This window comes from Rhinolophus hipposideros, assembly GCF_964194185.1.
Source record: "Rhinolophus hipposideros genome assembly, contig: HAP1_SCAFFOLD_77, whole genome shotgun sequence".
NCBI lineage: Eukaryota > Metazoa > Chordata > Mammalia > Chiroptera > Rhinolophidae > Rhinolophus > Rhinolophus hipposideros.
The window spans coordinates 366612-390999 of record NW_027668847.1 but is presented as its reverse complement, the minus strand read 5'-3'; the positions used below and the strand labels follow the sequence as shown (position 1 = coordinate 390999).

The 24388-nt window shown below is 45.7% G+C and overlaps 1 protein-coding gene across 1 annotated transcript in view; it reads right to left on the bottom strand.

The window, feature by feature from the left end:
- Nucleotides 1-9701: 9701 nt before the first annotated feature.
- LOC308495747 (ankyrin repeat domain-containing protein 26-like) overlaps nucleotides 9702-24388 on the bottom strand; it is a gene marked incomplete at its 3' end in the record, with an annotated part of 238396 nt that continues 223709 nt past the window's right edge. Inside the window, exon 4 of the mRNA XM_081080724.1 lies at nucleotides 9702-9779. Within this exon, the coding sequence (XP_080936850.1) occupies nucleotides 9702-9779 (78 nt within the window). The remainder of the gene's footprint in view (nucleotides 9780-24388) is intronic.

Below are 24388 nucleotides of genomic sequence, written 5' to 3'. Positions count from 1 at the left end.
CTGGAACTCAGAATGAGTGAGTCATTCAGCAAAATGCTCTTCCCCACTTCTGCCTGGCCCACATTGACTCATCTATCCAGTCTCAGATGAAACATCATTTCCTTAAGAAAGCCTTCCTTGGGGCTGCCGGTTGGCTCAGTTGGTTAGAGCGTGGTGTGCTTGACGGCAAAGTTGCCGGCTCGATCCCTGCATGGGCCACTGTGAACTGTGCCGTCCACAACTGGATTGAAACAACTACTTGACTTGGAGCTGATGGGTCCTGGAAAAACACACTTAAAATAAATAAAAGTTAAAAAAAAAAGAAAGAAAATTTTCCTTGAGCACGCCCCACCAGGTCCCACTCTCCTGGACTAGGGTCAGGAAATAGATAGCAGATATTAGGATAAAAAAAGCTTTAAAAATTAAGAATCTAATCAAGGCTGAAGAAGTTAGCTACAACCTCAGTGAAGATTATAGATTTCTCTGAGCAGATGGAAGAAGTCAAAAATGGCATCGCTTCAACTCAGAAAAGCTCAATCGTATAAAAAATGCAGACATGGTACAGTAACTATGAAAAGGGCTCATTCTTATATTCTCCTAAAATTGAAGATACTAGACTGTGTCAACTGAAATACATTTACAATTATGATTTTAAATGGGAATTATAAGGCTGACATGTTGGTCCAATTAGACAAATTTTCTTAAAACATTGCAAGTACATAAATACCAAATATGCACAGACTTTTTAATGTAAAAAAAAAAAGTCAAAACACAAAACTCCGAAAGATTTAACGTATGTTTTAATTACAAATCTTCCTGGGGTTAAAAGAAGCTTCTTCTGTAGTAGGCAGAATTCTAAGATGACTCCCACCCCTTGCATATGGGTGGAACTTGGAAGTATGATAAGATGTTATTCCCATGACTAGATTACTAACCAGTTGACTTTCCGCTAATCAAAACAGAATCCTGGAAGGGCCTGCCTTAACCAGGCAAGCCTTTACAAGGTGAAGCATCGGAGTAATGTGTTCCTGCTGACATTGAAGACTTAGCTGACCCCTGGCCAACAGACAGAAAAAACACTGGGACCTCAGCCCTACAACCACAAGGAATTCAATTATGCCAACAACCAGTGAACTTGGAAGAGGATCTTTAGATGAGAACCACCGCCCCAGATTTCAGCCTGATGACACCCTGATCTTACCTATGCCTGAACTCCTAATGCACAGAAACTGTGTAATAGAAAACTAATATTCCCTCTGTGGTGGGCTGAATTGTGTCCCTTCACCCAAATATGTTGAAACATTAACCCCTTATGACCTTATTTGGAAATAGGGTCTTCGCTGATGTAATCAAGTTAAGAGGAGGTCACACTGAATAAGGGTGGGCCCTAAATCTGATGACTAGCATCCTTATAAGGAGAGGGAGATTTGGGGACACACTTGCACATACACAGGGAAGATGGTCAAGTGACCATGTAGGCAGAAACTGGAGTGATGTAGCTGAAACCCAGGGAATGGTAAGGCATAGATGCAGACACCAGATCTGGATCCTAGACAGTCGCACTAGCCGGCCTTTTGGGACGCTCATCTCTCCCGGTTCTCCTCCTGCGACTCTCAGTGAGCCCTCCTACTCAGCGTCCTTGCTGGCACTCCTCCTATTGACCTCTGATGGCTGGAGTCCTCAGAGCTCTGTCCAGCTTCCACCTTCTGAGTCTCTCACCAGATGATCTTGTCATTCCCTTGTCTTTAAATCCCATCAATGCATTGATTACACCAAACTTGACATCCTCATGTCAGGCGCCTTCTGGAACGTACAAAAGCAGGTCTGATGGCTTCCCTGTCCAGCAATGCCCAGGATGCCACCCGACCCCGCCCACCTTCAGTCTTTATGTGACTTCCTTCAGATCTCAGTGAGCTTACATTTAACATTCTCTGACCAACGTAGCATTGGATCCATGTCACTTCATCCTGCTCATTTCCTTCACAGCATTTTTTTATTCCCTACAATGTTATTCATTTCTTGTTCACTTGACTATTATTGGTTATACTTTCTAGAATTTTAGCTCCTTGAGGAGACCATGTCTCTCATTTACTTTTCTGGGCCCAGAGCCACGCAAAGTGCCTGACCAAAAGCAGCTGCTCAGCAATACCTGATGAACAAATGAAAGGTTGTCCTGAGCAGCTCCCCTAACCTTGCTGAGGTAATTCCATCTATTCTATAATATTAAGAGGATTCTATGGGATATAAGGTGGTATACTAGGAAGAGCCCAGTCTGCTCCTGGCACATAGCAGGTGTTTATTAAAAGTTAGTAAATGTAAATTAAATGTTATTTCCTTCTCCCTTTTCTGGGCCATACATAATAAGCTTATAACATGCACCTAAAAGCCCTTCATTAAATCTGGTGTGATGCACATCACGTAGATCTAAACTGAGTGTACTTATTATCTAGTGTACAGATGCACTGGGCTGTATTCCCAGAGACAATGATTCAAAATGGTGTGTGCTGTGTGTCAATGTTTGAGATCCAGTTATATGGAATATACATTACAGTGCAGTAGTGGGTACATTAGTCAAAGTTCTCCTGAAGGGAGGTTTAGGGTTAGGGTTAGGGGTGTGGGTAGGAGTAGTTGTAGTGGTAGGTGTAGGGGTAGGGTTAAGGTTAGGGTTAGGTTTAGGGGTAGGGGTAGGATTAGGGGTAGGGGTAGGGGTAGTTGTAGGGGTAGTGATAGTGGTTGGTGTAGAGATATGGTACAGTTACGGTTAGAGGTTGGAGTAGGGTTAGGTGTAGGGTTAGGATGAGATTTAGGTTTAGGGGTAGTGTTAGGGTTAGGGTGAGGGGTAGGGGTAGGGGTAGGGTTAGGGGTAGGTTAGGTGCAAAGGTAGGAGTAGGGGTAAGGTTAGAGGTTAGGGGTAGGTTTAGGGGAAGGGGTAGAGAAAATGGTAGGTGTAGGAATAGGGGTAGGTTGAAGTTTAGGGGTAGGTGTAGGGGTAGGGTTAGGGGTAGTTGTAGGATTAAGTGTAAGGTAGGAGTAGGGGTAGTTGTAGGGGTAGAGGTTGTCATAGGGGTAAAGATATGGTAGGGTTAGTGTTAGGGATAAGGGTATGGGTAGGGGTAAGGTTAGAGGTTGGTGTAGCGTTAGGGTTTGGGGTAGCGGTAGTGAAAGGTGTAAAGATAGGTGTAGGTTTATGGGTAGAGTTAGCGGTAGGGTAGGGTTAGGGGTAGGGGTAGGGGTCGTTGTAGGGATAGGGATTGTGTTAGGGTTAGAGGTAGGGTTATGGTTAGTGTTAGGAGTAGCAGTATAATCAGGGGTAGGGTTAGGATTAGATGAGGGTTAGCGGTAGGGTTAGGGTAAGGTTAGGGGCAGGAGTAGGGGTAGGGTTAGGGTTAGGATTAGGGTTAGGGGTAAGGGTAGGCTTAGGGGTAGGTTTATGATAGGGGTAAGGTTAGGGGTATGGGTAGGGTTTGGGGTAGGTGTAGGATTAGGAGTAAGGTTAGGGCGAGGGTTTATGGTAGGGTTAGGTATAGTGTATGGTGTGGGTTAGGGATAGGCGTAGTTAAGGGTAGGTTTAGACGTAAGGGTAGGGTTAGTGGTAGGTTTATGGGTAGGGGAAGGGGAAGGTGTAGGGTTAGGTGTATGTTTAGGCTTTGCAGTAGGGTTAGAGTTAGGGTAATGGTAGGGTTAGGGATAGGGGTAGGGGTAGGGGTAGGGGAAGGGTTAAGGGTAGGTTTAGGGGTAGGGGTAGGGTTAGGGGTAGGTTTAGGGTTAGATGTAGGGTTAGGTTTATTGGTATGGTTATGGTTCGTGTTACGGATAGGGGTAGGTTTAGGGATAGGGTAAGGGGTAGGGTTAGGGGTAGGGTTAGGGGTAGGGTTAGGGGTAGGTTAAGGGTTAGGGGTGGGGTAGGTGTAGCAATAAGGGTAAGGTTATGGGTAGTGTTAGGGGTAGGTGTAGGGTTAGGGATAGGTTTAGGGTTAGGGTTAGGCGTAAGCTTAGGGTTAGGGTTATGGTGAGGGTTATGGTTAGGGTTAGCGTTGGGGTAGGGCTTGTTGTAGGGGTAGGGATATTGGTCTGGTAGTGGTAGCAATCGGGTAGGGTTAGGGATAGGGGTAGGGTTAGGGGTAGGTGTAGGGTTAGGGGTATGGTTAGGGTTAGGGTTAAAGATAGGGTTAGGGGTAAGCTTTAGAGTTAGGTTTTGGGTTAAGGTTAGGGTTAGATTTAGGCTTAGGATTAGTGTTAGTGTTAGAGGCAGGGGTAGGGATAGGGCTAGGGTTAGGCGTAGGGGTAGGGTAGGGTTACAGGTAAGGGTAGGGGTAGTGTTACGGTTAGGGGTAGGAGTAAGGTTAAAATTAGGGTTAATATTAGATTTATGGTTAGGTGTAGAGTTAGGTTTAGTGTTAGGGATATGGGGAGGGGTAGGGTTAGGGTTAGTGTTAGGCATAGGGGTAGGGATAGGGGTAGTGGTAGGCGTAAGGGCAGGGTTAGGGTTGGGCTTAGGGTTAGGGTTTAGTGTTAGGTTTAGTGTTAGGGCTAGGGTTAGGGTTAGCATTAGGGTTAGGGTTAGGGGAAAGGGTAGAGGTAGAAATAGGGGTAGGCTTAAGTGCAGGGTTAGAGGTAGGGAAGTGTTAGGGTTAGGGGTAAACGTAGGTTTAGGGTTAGGTGTAGGGTTAGGGGTAGGGGTAGGGTTGAGGCTTTTGGTTGGGGTTATGGTACGGTTAGCGGTAGCGGTAGGGTTAGGGGTAGGGTTAGGGGTACAGTTAAAGTTTAGGGTTTTGGTTAGGGTTAGGGTACGGTTAGCGGTAGCAGTAGGGTTAGGGTTATTTTTAGTGTTAGGGATAGGGGTAGGGGTAGGTTTAGGTTTAGTGGTAAGGGTAGGGGTAGTGCTAAGGTTAGGTTTAGGGTTAGGGTTAGGTGTAGTGGTAGGTGATGGGTAGAGGTAGGGGTAGTGTTACTGGTAGGGTAGGGGAAGTGTTAGGGTTAGGGGTACGGTTAGGGTTACGGTTAGGGTAGTGTTAGGTTTAGGGTTAGCGTTATGGCAGGGGTAGTGGTAGGGTTAGGGTTAGAGTTAGGGTTAGGGTTAGAGGTAAGGTTAGGGGTAGAAATTGGGGTCTCGGTAGGGGTAGGTGTAGGGGTATGGGTAGAGTTAGGGTACGGGTAGGGTTAGTGTTAAGATTAGGGTTATGGTTAGGGTTAGGGGTATGGTTAGTTTTAGGGTTAGGGTTAGGTTAGTGTTAGGGGTATGACTAGGATTAGGGTAGCATAGGGTTAGGTGTAGGGTTAGGGGTAGCATTAGTGGTAGGGTTAGGGTTAGGATTAGGATTAAGGGTTTAGGGTTAGGGTGAAGGGTAGGGTTAGGGTTAGGTTTAGGGTTAGGATTAGGGTCAGACTTACGGTTAGGATTAGGGTTAGAGTTTTGTTTAGGGTTAGGGTTAGGGTTAAGTTTAGGCTTAGGATTAGGGTTAGGGTTAGTGGTAAGTGTAGGAGTAGGGCTAGGGTTAGGGTTAGGAGTAGGGGTAGGTGTAGGGGTAGGTGTATAAGTATTAAGGTTAGGGGTAGGGTAGGGTTAGGGGTAGTTGTAGGGGTACGGATAGTGGTAGGAGTAGAGGTAGTGTTAGGGTTAGGGTTAGGTTAGGGTTAGGGTTAGGGGTAGGAGTAAGGTTAGGGGTTGGGTTAGAATTATATTTAGGGTTAGTGGTACTGTTAGGGTTAGCGTTAGGGTTAGGGTTAGGGGTAGTGTTAGGGTTAGGGTTTAGGGTTAGGGTTTAGGGTTACTTTTATTGTTAGGGTTAGGGTCAGTGTTAGCATTAGAGTTAGGGGTAGGGTTACGGGTAGACTTAGAGGTAGGTTTGTGGTACGGATAGGGTTAGGGGTATGGGTATGTTTAGGGGTAGGTGTAGGGTTAGGGGTAGGGTTAGGGTTAGGGTTTAGGGTGAGGGTTAGTGTTAGGGTCGGTTAGTGGTATGGGTAGAATTTGGGGTAGGGGTAGGGGTAGGTGTAAGGTAAGGTTAGGGTTAGGGGTAGGGTTAGGTGTAGGGTTAGGTTTAGGGGTAAAGTTATGGGTAGGCGTAGGGTACATTTGGGGTAAGGGTAGGGGAAGGTGTAGGGATAGGATTATGGGTAGGGTTAGGGTTAGAGGTAGGGTTAGGGTTAGGGGTAGGGTTAGGTTTAGTGGTATGTTTATGGTTAGGGTTATGGGTAGGCGTAGGATTAGGGTTAGGGGTAAGGTTAGGGTTCGTGGTACAGTGAGGTTCAGTGGTATGATTATGGTTAGGGTTACGAGTAGCCGTAGGTGTAGGGTTAGGGGAAGGGTTATGGGTACCGTTAGTGGTATAGATAGGGTTAGGGTTAGGGTTATGGGTAATGTTAGGGTTAGGTTTAGGGTTAGGGTTAGGTTAAGGCTTAGGGTTAGGGTTAGGGGTAGAATTAGGGGTAGGCTTAGGGTTAGGTTTAGGGGTAGTGGTAGGGTTAGGTGTATGGGTATGGGTAGAGGTAGGTGAAGGGTTAGGGGTAGGGTTAGGGTTTAGCGTTAGTGTTAGGGTGGTTACACTTAGGGTTAGGAGTAGGGGTATGGGTAGCGGAAGCGGAAGTAGTGGTAGGGGTAGGTTAGGGGTAGGGTTAGAGTTAGGGGTAGGGTCAGGGTTAGGGGTTGTGTTAGGTTTAGTGGTATGGTTATGTTTCGGGTATGGTTAGGGATAGGGTTGGAGTTATGGTAGGGGTAGGGGTAAGTGTAGGGTGAGGGGTAGGTTTAGGGTTAGGGCTTGGTGTAGGGATAGGTGTAGTGATAGTGGTATGGTTATGGATAGGGTTAGGTGTAGAGGTAAATTTAGGGTTAGGTTAAGAGTTAGAGGTAGGCTTAGGCTTAGGATTAGGGTTAGGGTTATGTTTAGGGTTAGGGTTAGTGGTAGGGTTAGTCTTAGTATTATGGTTCACGTTAGTGTTAGGGGTCCTACTAGGATTAAGGGAAGGGGTAGGGTGAGGTATAGGGTTAGGGGTAGCGTTAGAGGTAGGGTTAGGGGTAGGTTTAGGGTTAGGTTTAAGGTGAGGTTTAGAGTTAGTGTTAGGTTTAAGGTTAGGCTTATTGTTAGGGTAAGTCTCAAACTTAGGGGTAGGGGTTAGGGCTAAGTGTTGGTGTAGGGGTAGGTTTAGGGGTAGGAGTAGGGATAGGGGTTGGGTTAGGGGTATGGGTAGTGGTAGGGGTAGAATTAGGTGTACGGTCAGGGTTAGGGTTGGGGCAGGGTTAGGGTTAGGGTTAGGGATAGGGTTAGGGTTAGTCTTAGGTTAAGGGTTAGGGTAAGGGTTAGATTGAGGCTTAGGGTTAGGCTTAGGGTTAGGCTTAGGGGTATGGATATGGTTAGTGTTAGTGTTGGGGTTAGGCTTAGGGTTAGGCTTAGGGTTACGGTTAGGGTTAGGGTTAGAGGTAGGGTTGTGGTTAGATTTAGTGTTAGGTTTAGGGTAGGGGTAGTGTACTTGTCTGATTGTTGGATTCCATTGCTTTGCCAATGGAAGCCTGAATGTGCTTCACCCCGATTCTCTGATAGCGTCATTTGGCATAATGGTGATTCACTGCATGGAGTGGCTTGTCTGTTAATTGTTCGGTACACTGTAGCCAAGAAAAACACTCCTAAGTTCCCTCGAGGGACGCCAGCAGGGCAGCAGCTGAGTGAGTCCTCCTCTCCACCGTCTGTGACATTGTACACTATGGGAGGGAAGCAAAGTAAGCCTGCAGTCCTAGACTGCATATTCAAGAATTTTAGAAAGAGATTTTGGCGGAGATGATGGAGTCCGCATGACCCCAGGAAAATTAAGAACCCTCTGTGAACTAGAGTGGCCCACTTTTAACGTTGGCTGGCCATCAGAGGGAACCCCAGACCTGGTCGTCGTCCGACGTGTTTATATTGTAGTGACCAGCAGTCCTGGTCACCCGGTCAGTTTCCATATATTGACTCTTAGTTGGAAATTGCCAGGATCCTTCCACCTTGGGGTACGGTTCTGCTCTAGTGAAAAGGGACAGTGCAGGATTCTCCTAACCCAGGCTCCGAAAGAAACTGCTAACGCCCCTCCCACAAAGCCCATTCACTGAGAGGACACAAGAAAACCCCACTGCAGGTTTGAGGACAGACGTCTGAGTTCCGGAAAAACATTTCTGGGAGCCGGGATGCACTGTGTTTGGGGACAGTGTGAGGCACAGCGTGAGCAGGAGCGCGGAGAGGCGCCTCCAGAACGTAGAGTCACAATCAAAACCCCACATTCCGGGCGAGTGCGAGCGGGAAGGGATGTGACCCGGACACGGGCGCCCCGTGAGCGCCCTGCAGCCAGCGTGAGCGCTGCCGGCCGGTGCGGCCAGCCGGGCCGGGGCAGGGGTCGGGGTGGGGGTGGGGTGACGGGAGCCTGCGTGCGTGCGTGCGTGCGTGCGTGCGTGCGTGCGTGCGTGCGTGCGCCCTGGGGTCCCTGGCTCCCAGTTCCGCGCCTCTGAGGAAGCCCGCGGGCTCCCCGCTCCGGCCGCCGTGCCCCGCGCTCCCGCGCCGCGGACCTAGGCACAACCAAACCGTGGCCCCACTGCCCCACCGGCGGGCCATCCCCAGCTCGGCTTGGGGACCCGGGAGCAGCCCCGGGGGCCTCCCCAGCTGCCCCCGCTCTCTGCGAGCGCAGCCTGGGCCTCGCCCAGCCCCCAAACTACCGTGACACCAATTTTCCTTGGGTAATGGGAGAGAAAAGGGAAGGGAAGGACCGTCCAAGGAAGGCTCCGCCCAGCTGCGTCCCTCTGGATTTCTGCTTCTTTGACGGCCGCACGCTCCGTGCTCCCCCAGTGGTGCGGCGGTAGGGCTCTCGCCTGCTTCCCAGTCGGGACAAGGTCGCCTGTTCACTCCCGCCAAGGAGTTAACCCTTAATTTTTGTATAAGGCGTTTTCTGCTTACCAACTCCGCGACAGTTTTGGTGATCCGGGTGCGACACAACGGGCGATGTGTGGAAGTCTCTGGGTGCTTGAGATGGGGACTATTTAAAGGCCATGTTATAGAATACCGAAGGAAAACTGTCGTCACAAAACTGAGAAAGAAGCAAACTACGTACTCCTTGTGTCTAAATGCACACCTGAGAGATTTACTGAGAGCTGCTTGGGAGAAGGCTAACCTTGTAATTCGCCTGTCTTTCCACGAGGTTTGGCGCCCCTGTGCTAATTGGCTTCTGCCTGATAGTATTGGGACACACTTCCTCGATACTTGGTTGTCTAAACAGCAGCTACACATTTACTGCTTATGATTTCCTTCTCATTTCTTACGCAGTGCGATGCACGTATGACCTCTCCGCGAGCTCCCACACAAAGATTGCGTTGACTTTGATGTTACCTTACTAACGGATGGAGACCCCCTCCTCCATCTGTAGGAGACTCGCCTACTTCCATCAGCAGGAAGGCAAAGAAAGGTTGACCTGTAATTTTGCTGAGTTTGAGAAGGAAGAAGAAGGAGACTCTAGAAAAATGGAAGTTCCGATATCAGTACTGGCTGCCTCCAGCCACAGTTCTGCCGTCTTATGAGACAATCCAGGGATGATCTTGTTCCCCGAGTCTCACTCTGACTGCAGCCGCATGGACAGCAATTTTCCACCCAAATCCTTCCTTGCTGCTCATACAACATACGGCCTAACGCAACGAGAGCTGGAATTTCAAGGACCCCAGCCATCATCATTTCATAATCCCTCACCGAGGGACAAAATACCTTCTTGTCTTAGTCTGTGCCTTCTCGGGCTGGGTAAAAGCCTTCTGCACCCGTGCTAAAAGCCGGAGAAGTCACCGAAGTTCCCATCTGCGAAATCATCCCACGGTATGGGCTTCCCCTCACCACTCACATGACAACGGACCAGCCTTATCTCAGATGTGCTACGGTCTCTGCCCTTGGCCCTCAGTGTCTCCTGGAAGCTTCACACGGCCCACCGGCCTGAGTTCAGGGAAAGTAGAGTGCATGAACCATACCCTCCAAGAAACATTGTCCAGGATATGCCAAGAAACGTCCCTGGGACAGATGGATATGCTCCCCTTAGCCGTCCTCCACTCCCGGTGTACTCCTCGAAAGGATGGTTTTTCCCCGTTTGAAATTCTCTATGGCCGGCCTCCCCCATTACTGCCATCCATCTCAGGCAGCCTCAGAGTAGTAAGTGACTCCCAGGTCAGCTCCCCGCCCTAGGATAGATCCTTACCAGCCTGCACTCACATCTACTAGAAAGAAAGAACTGATGTGGGAAACTCTGCTGAAGTGCTAGCAGGTGTTGTTTTGTGAAATGTTGAACCTTTGACTTCCTTGAGTGGTTTGTGCTCCCAGCAAGGCAAAACTTGCTACTTTGAGAACACAGAACCAGAGAAGGTCAGGAAGTGCAGAGCTGGACAAAAAACAAGCCCTTGTTCATGCAAACATTGTAACTACTAGACTGCAGACAGTTCTGTTACTTTTTGATGCCCAGAGTATATAAGCTGCAAAAATAAACTTGGGGTGAGGCATTCTACTTAGTGACAGGGGTACCCATTTTACGGGGCAAGAGGTACAGCGCTGGGCTGCCAGGATGGACGTGCAATGGTTGTTTCATGCTCCATACAACCCACAAGCAGCTGGCATGACTGAACGTTATAATGGCCTTTTGAAGCAAGGTCTCCGGGTGTCAAAACACCCTCCCACGATGCGTGACTGGGCCTCGCGTCTATAGGACGTCCTGAGAGTCCTGAATGAGAGACCACGGAAGGGAGGACCAGCACCAGTAGAAGCTCTGCTATATTGAACGGCCGCTCCCATTCAATTACAAGTCACCACCAGCGAGACTCTGTTAAAGCCAGGCTATGACAGAAATGGAAACATGTTGCTGCCAGCACCCACATGCTTGAAAGCAGGGGAACGGCAGCAATGGACTTGGCCCGGGCAGGTCAAAAGCCCCCACTGTCCATGGTTGGGCCTGATAGCCCCATGGGGGGCCGGTTTGACTCATGATTTGCAAGTGACGCCAGGGGTGGTGGCTGAGTGGCCACCGCAAGTGACTGTAGTATACGGAGGTCCCGATACCGGGATGATTTTGCAGGGAACCTATGTGCTCTCACTATGGCCTATTATGGGGTCCCCTGTACTGTTACATGTTGAAACTATGCAAGGGACCCCAAGCCCTGCCATAAAAGTTTGGTACCATAAACCGGGAAAGGTGCCAGTGGCAGCGACCCTCCTTTCCCAGGACAAAAAGCTAGCGTGTATCCTCCCAGATGGAAGGGATTTGCCATTATTGGTTCCTAAGACTACCGTTTCTTTTCGTTCATAGGTGTCAATAGTCTAATATGACACAGGGACCCTCGCAGAAGACGCTTGTTGTGTAGATTATGAGGCGAGAACCCGTAGGGGTGGAGTGTGGGGACAGAGCCCCAGAGGGCAGTTTCCAGGCTCTCGGCCTCATGTGGAGAGGTGCTGGCTCGGATAGTGGATGGCCGTCAGCTGTGGCTGGTTGGCCGTCAGCTGTGGCCATTAAGCCATTGGTCACTGATATAACTGCCGCGGCTACGGAAGGGAGCCGAGGAGAGTGAAGGAGGAGACTGAGGAGAGTCGAGGACAGTTGGTCGGCTGGCAGCAAAGCGGACAGCAGGTCACACGTCGTGTAAACCCAGCCTCCAGTGAGCCCATAGTGGTATGACTCCCCTACCTATGGCTCCGTGGGTGTTCCTTTTTGGCCTCACCATGTCCTGCGTTCTTATGTGGGGAGCGGGAACAGAGACCCCGCAGGCCGCCCCGCCGGTCACCCTGCACGACAGTAACCTATTCGTAAATTGAGGAAAACTCTTGAGTTCTGCACATACCATTACATTGGTCTGCTCATGATAATTTAACAATTCAAGTAAGTAATTTTGTTCCATACATACTACTATATATTGTTGAGTTTACAGATACAGCTGGAAACTGCTCTCTGGGGCTCTGTCCCCACACTCCACCCCTACAGGGTCTCACCTCACAATCTACGCGACAAGCATCTTCTGCGAGGGTCCCTGTTCGAAGAGCCTGGAGGTGGATGCAGTATCCTGGACACAGCCAGGGCTCTCAGGGCACTGCCACTCTCTCTGGGCACAGCCAGAGATTCTCAGGGCACCACCAGTACTTCTGGGCACAGTCAGACTTCCTGGGTTTCTTAGGGTACCAATAGTCTCCCCGAGCACAGACAGGGCCTCTCAGGGCACTGCCACTCTCTCTGGGCACAGCCGGACTTCCTGGACTCAGCAAGGGCTCTCAGGGCACTGCCACTCTCTCTGGGCTCAGCCATGGCTCTCAGGGCACTGCTACTCTCTCTGGGCTCAGCCATGGCTCTCAGGGCACTGCTACTCTCTCTGGGCACAGCCAGACTTCCTGGACTGAGCCAGGGCTCTGAGGGCACTGCCCCTCTCTCTGGGCACAGCCGGACTTCCTGGACTCAGCCAGGGCTCTCAGGGCACTGCCACTCTCTCTGGGCCTCTTAGGGTACCATGCTGGAACAACAGTGGCTCACAGTCAAAGTGCTCACATATTCTCGATGGCGGCTGGTCAAGACACAAAAGCAAACATCCGCCAGTCCCACTACATGGTAGTATGTTCCCAAACAGTCAGGTGGTCCATTAAATTAGAGATGGAAGGCAATTCCCCATAGTCCATAGTCATTCGCCAGGGCTGTCCTGGGGGTGAGGGATGACCTTGACCTCACCCTCATCTCCCAAGGAGGACTCAGCAAGCGTTTCCTCCTGGGACTACAAGTCCTGCATCCAAGCTGCCTCAGCAAGCACTTTCCAGCCCACAGGGCCACAAGGACCTTCGCTTTCTCCGGCCTCTGCTGGTTGGGGAACTGTCCACGTTTTCCCACCCCTCCACGGGGGTCCAGCTCTCTGGCAGCTGCTCCTCCTGGTCTTCCTGAGACCCAGTGTTCATACGCATAAACTGTTCCACCGCCCTGCGGGGGCTTTGGCCGACACCATACCCTGCTTGCTGTGCCATGTGTCATGCAGGGTGGCCTGTGGGTCTCTGGTCCCGTTCCCCACATAAGAACGCAGGACATGGTGAGGCCAAAAAGGAACACCCACGGAGCCATAGATAGGGAAGTCATACCAGTATATTCTCGCTGGTGGCTGGGTTGGAGATACAGGAAGCAGGAGTCACACTGTTTGCAACCCTCATTGCACCGCTTGCAGGCTCAGCCACCATCTTCTTGCTAGCCCCCATTTCTTTGCTAGCGTAGTCTTGGCAGTTATATTAGTGGCCAATGGCTCACTGGTTACAGCTGACGGCCAACTAGCCACAGCTGACGGCCATCCAACCACAGTTGATGGCCATCTACTACCTGAGCCAGCACCCCTCCACGTGAGGCCGAGAGCCTGGAAACTGCTCTCTGGGGCTCTGTCCCCACAACATATGATACAAAAATATTTTCCTGTAATAAGGATTTCACATGCCATATATTTTGGGATACAATTAACATGTTGTTTAAACAGCCCAGTAAATACACTTGTACTATTTATATTTTAGAGCTTATACTTTTTTTTCAAATTGTGGACAATTTCTCGTTTTACATTCTCAAGTAGATCATCAATAGGTAATGGAGGAAATTTTCGACTGGATTTAGATTCAAATTCAGCAGCAACTGGAAAGAAAAAGAATTATGTTCTTTAAAATACAGCTAAGTATAAGTGTTAAGAAGAATGAGAAAACCTCTAGATGAGGCCACAGCTCACAACAGGAGATCATATTCAATACAGTTTGCCCACGGCTGCACACTGACTTGACTGCTATTGTGGCCAAGTATCAGAGCTTCTGGTTGTCTCATCCTTCATTCATTTATAAACAAGGTCGTACGACAAGCACTGAAGTTACAAGACGAAGATGACACGGTCCAGCCCTGACCCATCATCTACTATAAGCTGAAGGAACAGATGAACAGGCAATTTCCATTCAGAGGCCCCTATACCATACAAACGCACAACAGGACGCGAGTGGGACCCACAGAAGGGACATCCCAGTATTGATTGTCTGCTCTCTGGTGGAGGTGATATGGACGTTGATGCCTGAAGGACAAGGACAGAGGATGCCAGATAGAGGGAAGACGCAGATGCGAAGACTAGCGTGGGGGAGAACACTACGGAACGAGAAGTAGTCTGGTTTAGCTAGATGCTAGAGCAAAGGGGCAAATGAGGGTTGGTAGCAAGATATAGGCTGAGATGTTTGCTGAGAACTACATTGATTTGGGTGTTTTCATTCCATGCAAAGCAACGTGGAGTTTCTCCTGAGGGTACATGGTAAACTAATGACAAAGTAAATGACTGGAGATTTAAATGTCACCCATCAGGTGACAGCTACAGTGTTTCCTCCAAAAATAAGACTAACCGGAAATTAAGCCCTAATGCGGCTTTTGGAGCTATAATTAATATAAGACCTGGTCTTATTTTCAGGGAAATATGGTAGCTTGGCCCTCCCAGGAGGTACCGTATTTCCCCGAAAATAAGACCGGGTCTTATATTAATTTTTGCTCCAAAAGACACAGTAGGGCTTATTTTCCAGTTAGGTCTTATTTTCGGGGAAACACCATATGTGAACAGTAATTGCCTAAGTATCACTAGATAAGTCTGGTTATTGGGCCTCATATCACTGGCAAAAACATGAGAAGTTGATGAAGCCCCCTTTTCAAAGTGCAGGTGGACAGTTCTGTAGGGATGGCAGAAGAAAGGAAGGGGACAGACCAGAAATAAAAAGAGATACATATACCCTTGAGATATTTAAAAAGATATCCAATGTCGTAAATACTCATATGACCTTGTCTTCACTATGAATGTTTATGCTTTCACCTTTTTTATTTGCTATGCCCAAGAAAATATTTAATGTAGTACGTATTATCAGAACATGGAAAGGGATGCCATTTACTATTTACATTTTATTCCAGAAATCAGTGATATCTAACTTGAATTAATACATTTTGGCAACATACCGTCTTTCTGTTGTTCTCTAGTTATTTTTTCGTGGTACTCCTGCAACTGAAATAAATCAAATCTTATTATAGCATTTAAGGTAAACAAGAGACTTCATTGTAGAAATGATATATATCTTATGAAATGTGCTCTTTAAATAATACCTTTAGAGACCAGACTTAACGTATGGATTATATAAATACAAAAAAGTTAAAAAATGAATTACTGGTTGTTTTGATTTTACATAATAGAGACCATCTATATGAGATGCTATTGAGATTAATCTGACCAACAGTGCAATTGATATTGGTCTACCTAAGATACATAATCTCAAAAGGCGTGACGTTTGATTTGTTTGGTACAAAGAAGTTTAAACAAATTAAGTCATATTTTACACTGAATGCATTACTTTGCAATTTTTAGAAAAATTGTCCTTTATAAATGTTTCTTGTTTTTTGTTTTTACTTTAATGGACTTTTCCTTAAAATGAGCTTTCCATTCTTGCACTTCTAGAAAAGTAATCTTAAGGTGTATTCTAGGCTATTCATTTTTCGGCATAGAACCTTAAAGACATAAAATGATGAAAATGGTACTGTGACGTCATGTGAAAATTCTACTGACAGAAACAATAACCAAAACGATTTTGCCATCTATGACTGAAACATTACTGTATTCGTAGACAGAAAGATTTCCGAAAAGCTGCTTGAATAAAGTATGACCTAGAGCCAGTTTTCAAATTTACTTTCTCATTTATGACTTTGTAGAGTTAGAAACAAAAAATAATATATAATTCTTTAAATGTAACTTTGTTCCTTAGAAATCAGGTCCAATTTTCGAAAACTCAAGTGGGTGTAGTTATAGTCTATTTAATTATGAAATATTCCCACATGGGAATATTTCAAACTATATTATAAGTGTCCCAGTCTAGAGTGGTCTTACTTAAACCTTTCTTCTGAAAGCTATCCTCTCACAAAATGTCCAAAGCAGTGCTTAAAATAACATCCAGAATCTAATAGATGCTGTGGTGACAACAATGTGACACCCAATCCCTGTACAAATTTAGGGGGGAAGACAAATTTGTTAGCCATCATGTTTTCCAATATTTGCATAACACTTTTTTTGTGAATGGCTTGATAGACAGGGCTTATAATGTGAATAATGTGACAACAGCATCACCAGACAGGCCGTGTAAAATCAATAACTAAATACCATAGGAAGGGAGAGGACTTTCATGAAACAGTTTAAGTTACTGTTAATCAACAATATAAAATGTAAATCACATTTTTACACGACTTGAATTAATGAACTACCAATGTAGCATTATTATTATTTTCCCCCAAAACAGCTCTTTTCCTAAATATTTACTTCATCACTTCTACCGAGTTTCCCCGAAAATAAGATGTAGCTGGATCATCAGCTCTAATGCGACTTTTGGAGCAAAAATTAATATAAGACCTGGTCTTATTTTAACATAATAGAAGAACGGGTCTTATGCAATATAAAATAATATCAGACCAGGTCTTATACTAATGTTTGCTCCAAAAGACACATTAGAGCTGATGGTCCAGCTGTGTCTTATTTTCGGGGAAACACAGTATGTTTATTTCTAGGTGAGGAGTGTGTTTAGATGGTGGAAGTAGCTTGAAGTCCAACATTAATAAGGACAACACATCTGCAGTCTTATTTATACTTTTCTATTTATCATATATATAGAAAAATGAGAAAATTATACACACAAAAAATGTATCAGCAAACTTTAATTCAAAAGATTTCAACTAGAAGGATTTTCTCATAACTGGCAGTTCTCACTAGACAACGTCTCGGAGAAAGCTCAGGTTCCACAGGGGACACCCACGGGATAGCACAGCTTAGGAGTCTGCATCCCTCCTTTAGCTAGGTAGCTCTACACGTCTCTGCTTTGTTTTGTTTTGTTTTTATTGGAGACGATTGAGGAACACTTTGCTTTTCCAGGATGTCAAGTCGTTGTTTTTTTTCAATCTAGTTGTGGAAGGTGCATCTCACTGGCCAATGTGGGACTTGAACCGGTTACCTTGGTGTTATGGGCACCTCGCTCCAACCCCTGAGCCAACAGGCTCCCCACCAGCAGCCCAATTCCAAGCTCAATCCGTTGCTTCTCACGGGTCTATGTGGGAATCAAACTGTCAACCTTGGTGTTATGAGCACCGTGCTCCAACCACTCAGCCAACCGGCTGCCCACCAGGGTTCAGCTCCAAGCTCAAGCCATTGTTTTCAATCTAGTGGTGGAGGGCGCAGTTCACTGGCTCATGTGGGAATCGAACCCGCAACCTTGTTGTTAAGAACTTGCACTCTAACTAACTGAACTGAAGCATCTGGCCACCCTTGGTCAGAGTTTTTATATACCGTGTTTCCCCAAAAATAAGACCTAGCTAGACAATCAGCTCTAATGCATTTTGGAACAAAAATTAATTAAGACCCGGTCTTATTTTACTATGATATAAGACCGCGTATGATATATGATATGATGTGACATGACGTGACCGGATCTTACATTAATTTTTGTTCCAAAAGACACATTAGAGTTGATTGTCCGGCTAGGTCTTATTTTTGGGGAAACACAGTAATAGAGTTTTAAACAAAAAAATTTTCTCAAAGAATGGTACTATTCTTTGATAAAAAGAATATTTTTCAGGTCTGAAAGTCACTGATTTAGTGAAAGTCCCTAATTTTACATAAGAGGCAACCAAGGCTCACAGAGATTATAGGTCACCTGAGGTCACCAAACCAAAATGCTGCGGGCTAGGAATGGCATAAGTCTTCCTACTGAGGCTAGCGTGCTATACCAGGTACTACCTCATATTCAGGAAAATTCCATCAATTTCTGAGTACAACTCAAAGAAAATGAATATGTAAGACTTTGTCATGTAGCTCAATAATGTTAAGGCATGAGAAACAAAATAGTAGCTTTCAAACTCAAGGGTAAACTTTAAAGTCATGAATAAAAATAAAGACACAGATTAACATCACAACTCCTATTAACAGAAGTCAACACACTCAATTTATAAAGCATAAACACTTCTAAACACAGAATAGGGAACTTGAAGGAGAAAATCATGAGTTAAAGAAAGCAAACTCAAGTTGAGGAAATTCTTCCTTAAAATGACTTGTCTTTTCCTCAGAATCAAATTTGGCTGACCAATATAAACCAACACAGGTATTATTCATGGTGGGGGATAAGTATAGCGAAATTGGAAACACAAAACAGATTTCTCTTTACCATCTAGTGCACTTGTGTCCAACCTCACATCATCACAACTGCATCATCAGTCTTTCCAGTGTTCCCTAGTGATTTGGGACACTTATCTCTGGATCTTGACAGAGTGGGGCTTTTCCATCTCTTATTCAGCCTTGCATGATTGGGCAACCCAACGCCTCACAAGGGAACAATGTTGGCCTTGGAATGAGGGCATTGACTTTAACAAACCATTTTCCAATTTATGAGGAAATACTGAAAACTAAACACCTCCTTCCTACCAAAAAATAATTAAAGGAAAAATATTCACAAGCATATTCTTTCTCATTGCTTCTGCCTTTACACTCTTTCATCTTCTGATTTCTGTGGTGAAACTACTGAGAACATTTTAATTGTGCATCATGCTTAAGAATTTACAGAAGCGTTGGCCATTCACTTTCTTTTTGTACCCATTCCTTCCTCCAGGTTCACCTCTTTGAAGGACTTGAACTCCATTTAGCCGAAGGGCTGTCCGAAAATCCTTGGTTTTGTTCTCCTATGATTTATTAAGGGGAAGGTAAATGAAAACACAAGGTTGGAGCCCCATTTAGTACAGGCCTGTGCTATTTTCCTCTGCATTAAGACGGCCACAAAACACCATCAAAACCACAAACCACCCTGCATTGATCGAAATGGATATTCTTTGGAATGATGTAAACATCATGTCAAGAGAGACGACCTCTTTGTATCTCCAGATATCTACAACTCATCAGGCATCTATAGCCCAAGAAAGGATCTTCTGCTCAACACACTACGATTCCTTAAAAGACCACGCATCTGTAAAAGGGAAGGAGGGTGCACTGGATGTGAAAGGGAGGCAGGATGGAGGAAAGCACAGGGACAGCCCACAGCTGCAGTTCCAGGGGTTCAAGGCTGAGCCTGAAGCCCCAGCAAAGGCAGTGGCGGTGGAGGGGACGGGGTGCAGCTCCCACATCACTGCCCAGGGGAGGGTAAGCGGTGCAGCAGCAGCATCCCCCCACCCCTCTCCAGATGCAGCAGTGCTGGCACCACCAGGGACCAGTAGCAGCAGCAGAAACAATTCTCCAGTCTCACGACCACACACAGTGCTACCAGTAGACATAGGGAACCAGGTAGCAGCTCAGCAGGTGCAAGAACAGGCTCCCCTCAACCACCCACTTCCCCCACCTGCGTGGTGGTGGTGACCAGAGACCCTGGAGACCTGGATACAGTTGCAACACCCACCTCCCTGGTCACCCAGGCTTGGACTCCCACACCCACAGCTAAGCCCCCGCCCCTGGACCTCCCATACTCAAGGAGCACCTATGGGAGAAAACAGAAACTACACTATTGTACCATCTACTGAAAACAAAAGAAAGACCTCTAATTGTATACCTGTTTAATTGTTCAAATCGAAATGTACCTACATAAGAAAGTGTTCACTCCTTCAAATGTGCCTGTAGAGGAACAAGCCATTCAGCTTCATGAAGAAGCAAGGTGACACGGTAATACTAGAGAAGATGACACTTCTCCATAAACCAAGTCAAAGTCATGGAAGATTGTGATCTCTGTGACCGAGATTTCAAAACAGCAGTCATGCTCTCTGCTCATCACACAGAACAGCTAAGAGACTTGTAGGAGGATTACTTGAAGGTGGGCAAACTGGGCGAGCAGGGGAAGTGGGAAGGGAGACGTGGCCCACATCCATGGCTGTGGAGGTGCAGGTGGTGCCAGGACAGAACAGAGACCACAAGAGCCAGGAGGTGGGCTCTTTCCCTGCGTCCCACAGCTCATCTCCCTGCCCAGAGAGCATCATATCCAGAGTTTGAGGCAGTCACCTCAGCTGAGACCTCCAGCTGGGCCCTAGGTGGGACAAAGGAAGTAAACACCATACCTGGGCCCCTCCCCCGACTCTCCCAATCCTACCCCCACCCTTCCAGAGACTCAGGCTGGCCCCTGATCTGAGGTGTAGTGTCAGATTACAGAGGACCCATAGTGCTCAGGATCTGGGAGGACCGGGTTTGTAGCTACTGTGACCCAGGGAAGAAGCTGGGAAGTGTGTGACACTGCTGGGCTGGGAGAGAGAAGACTCCTCCATCCCCAGTCCCCACCTTTTCTGACCTGCCCAGGGCAGGGCAATCACAACTGTGGAGACAAGCCCCGGGGTCAGCAGCAGGCAGCAGTTGTAGTTCTGGGCTTTCAGCAGCTCAGAAATCTCCCAACAGACGCATGCACGCACGCACACGTACACACACACACACTCTCAGGAAACCTGGGCACAGGGCTTGTTGTGTTACTCTCAGTGCGCATATGTGCAGGCAAGAGCAGAAACTGCACTGACTTTGTAGAAGCTACCATCCAGACCCGATAGCCCCACTCATCTACAACTGCCGTCCCAGGGTCACTCTGGGCACCAGGTGACCGGCTCTGCCTGAACAATACACAGAGGACTCTTTGGTACAGCGGACGACGACCTGGAGATTACTTGGTGGGCTTAAGCCAAGACTTGCGCTGCTTTTTTTGTTTTGTTTTGTTTTTGGATCTTTGATATTTTTGTCTGTGTTGAGTGTGGATTATTGGTTGTTTTCACACGTGTGTGTATTTGGTTTTTACTTTGTTGTTGCTGTTGTGTTTGGTGATTGGCTTTGTTCCCAAATTGCCCTACACCAGGGCGCAGCCCAAGAGTCACAAGATTCAACACCCCCAGACACCAACTCCAGACCCAACCAGAGTATTATTGGGTTTGACCTACAAGTGACACCCCCAGAGGAAATTGTCTACAGGCACAAGAGCCCAAAAGGGCCAAGCCTAATTGGAGTGGTGAACCCTCACACAACCGAACACCCTGCGGTGGGCAGAGCCAAGTCTCACAACTAGTCACCCTAGGAGTCAATCCCACCTACTGACCAGCCAAAAGCAATGAAAGTTCAATTTACGCAGGACAATATACACAACACCAGGATCACCTTTGGAGCACACGCACAGGAGAATAGGGAAGTGGCGCAAGTCAAATATAAAGGACACATACTACATAAGATAACCCAGCAAAAACCAAGAACTCTAGGGGAGCTACCTAATCCATTGAAGCAAACACAGAGAGTCAGTCAGAATGGGGACACAAAAAAACATGTCCCAAATAAAAGAACAGAAGATTATTGTAGCCCTGTAGTACAAGCAAAAATCAGGGAGTGTGATACCTCCAGTATTGTTCTTTTTTTAAAAATATTGCTTTGGCTATTCGGGGTCTTTTGTGGTTCCAAACAAATCTGATGATTTTTTGTTCTATTTCTTTAAAAAATGCCATTGGGATTTTGATGGGGATTGCATTAAATCTGTATATGGCTTTGGGTAATATGGCCATTTTAACTATGTTGATTCTTCCAATCCATGAGCACGGAATGTCTTTCCATTTCTTTGTGTCTTCTTCAATTTCTTTCAACTGCATCGAAGAAAACATAGGTACTAAACTTATGGACCTTGGGTTCAAAGAGCATTTTATGAATTTGACTCCAAAGGCAATGGAAGTAAAAACTAAAATAAATGAATGGGATTATATGAAACTTAAAAGCTTCTGCACAGCAAAAGAAACTACTGACAAAATAATGAGGCAACCAACTGAATGGGAGAAGATTTTCGCAAACAGTGCCTCTGATAAGGGGCTAATATCCAAAATATACAAGGAATTCATGAAACTCAACAACAAAAAAACAAACAACCCAATTGAAAAATGGACAGAGGACCTGAAGAGACATTTCTCCAAAGAGGATATACAAATGGCAAATAGACATATGAAAAAATGCTCAACATTGCTAATCATCAGAGAAATGCAAATGAAAACCACAATGAGATATCACCTCACCCCAGTCAGAAAGTCTTTCATCAACAAGACAAATAGTAACAAGTGTTGGACAGGCTGTGGAGAAAAAGGAACCCTCATACACTGTTGGTGGGAATGCAGACTGGTGCAGCTGCTATGGAAGGCAGTGTGGAGGTTTCTCAAGAAATTACGAATAGAATTACTATATGACCCAGCAATCGCTCTCCTGGGTATCTACCCAAAAAATCTGAAAGCATTTCTCTATAGAGACACGTGTACTCCAATGTTCATTGCAGCTTTGTTTACAGTGGCCATGACATGGAAACAACCAAAATGTCCTTCGATAGATGAATGGATAAAGAAGTTGTGGTATATATACACAATGGAATACTATTCGGCCTTAAGGAAAGATGATATAGGAGCATTTGTGACAACATGGATGGATCTTGAGAGTATAATGCTAAGTGAAATAAGTCAGACAGAAAAAGCAGAGAACCCTATGATTTCACTGATATGTGGTATATAAACCAAAAAGAACAAGACAAACAAATGAGAAAGAAAAACTCATAGACACAGACAATAGTTTAGTGGTTACCAGAGGGTAAGGGGGTGGGGGGTGGGTGATGAGGGTAAAGGGGATCAAATATATGGTGATGGAAGGAGAACTGACTCTGGGTGGTGAACACACAATGGGATTTATAGATGATGTAATAAAGAATTGTACACCTGAAATCTATGTAAATTTACTAACAATTGTCACCCCAATAAATTTAATTAAAAAAAAAGAACAGAAGAAACCTCCAGAATTGGAACAAAATGAAATAGAGGTAACCATCCTATCAGAGACAGAGTTCAGAACACTGATGATAAGAATGTTTAAAGATCTTAGAGACGACATAAAGAAGGATAGAGAAATCATAATGAACAACCAGTTAGAACTAGAGAATACAACTGAAATAAAGAACACACTTGAAGGAATTACCAGTGGGTTAGATGAGTCAGAGAGTCGAATCAGCGACTTAGAAGACAAGTTAACAGTGAACACACAAGCGGAACAAAAATAAATCCACGCCTATATGGTCATTTAATCTACGACAATGGAAGCAAGAATTTATAGTGAGGTAAAGACAGTCTATTCAATAAATGGTGCTGGGAAACCTAGACAGACACATGCAAAAAAATGAAGCTGTACCAGCTCCTTATACCACATACAAGAATAAATTAAAAATGTGTTAAAGACTTAAATGTAAGATCTGATTCCATAAAACTCCTAGAAGAAAATAGAGGAAGAAACTTTACATATATTACCCAGAGTAAGATTTTCACTGATATATCCCCTTGGGCAAGGTAAGTAAGAGAAAAAATAAACATGTGGGATTACATCTAACTAAAAATGTTTTTTCACAGTAAAGGAAACCATCATTAAAACAAAAAAGGATCCTACTGAATGGGAGAAGATATCTCCCATTGATATATCCAAACTTTATTTAAAAACTCATTCAACTCCAAAAAAACAACCCAATTAAAAAATGGCCAGAGGACATGAGACATTATTCTAAAGAGGAAATACAGAGGGCAAACAGACATATGAAAAAATGCTCAACCTCACTAATCATTAGAGAAATACAAATAAAAACCACAATGAGATATCACCTCACCCCAGTCAAAATGGCTGTCATCAATAAATCAACAAAACAACAAGTGTTGGCAAGGATGTGGAGAAAAGGGAACCCTTGTGCACTGTTGGTGGGATTGGAGACTGGTGCAGCCACTATGGAAAACAGTATGGAGGTATCTCAAAAATCTGAAAATGGAACTACCTTATGACCCATGAATTCCACTCCTAGGTATCGATCAGGAAATATCCAAAACTCTAATTCAAAAAAATGTATGCACCCCTATGTTTATTGCAGCACGATTCACAATAGCCAAGACATAGAAACAACTGAAATGCCCATCGGTAGATGACTGGATTAAGAAACTGTGGTACATTTATACAATGGAGTATTACGCAGCCATAAAGAAGAAGGAAATCTTACCATTTGCAACAATATGGATGGACCTAGAGAACATTATGTTAAGTGAAATAAGTCAGACAGAGAAAGACAAATACCTTATGATCTCACTTAATATGGAATCTAAAGAAAACAATAAACGAGTGAACTAATCAGAAACAGTCTCAGAGACAGAGGAAAAACTGAAGGTTGCTAGATGGGAGGGGGGTGGGGACAAGGGGGAAGGTGAGGGGATTAGAAAGCACAGTCAATAACCACAAGATTGCCACGGGGATACGAAAGTCAATTTGGTGAATGTTATCAATAATGTAAAGATTTTGTAGGGTATCTGATGGACACTTGTCTCATTAGGGAGACCTTCTCAGGGATGGTGTAGATGCCTGACACTGTACACCTGAAGCTGAAGCTGA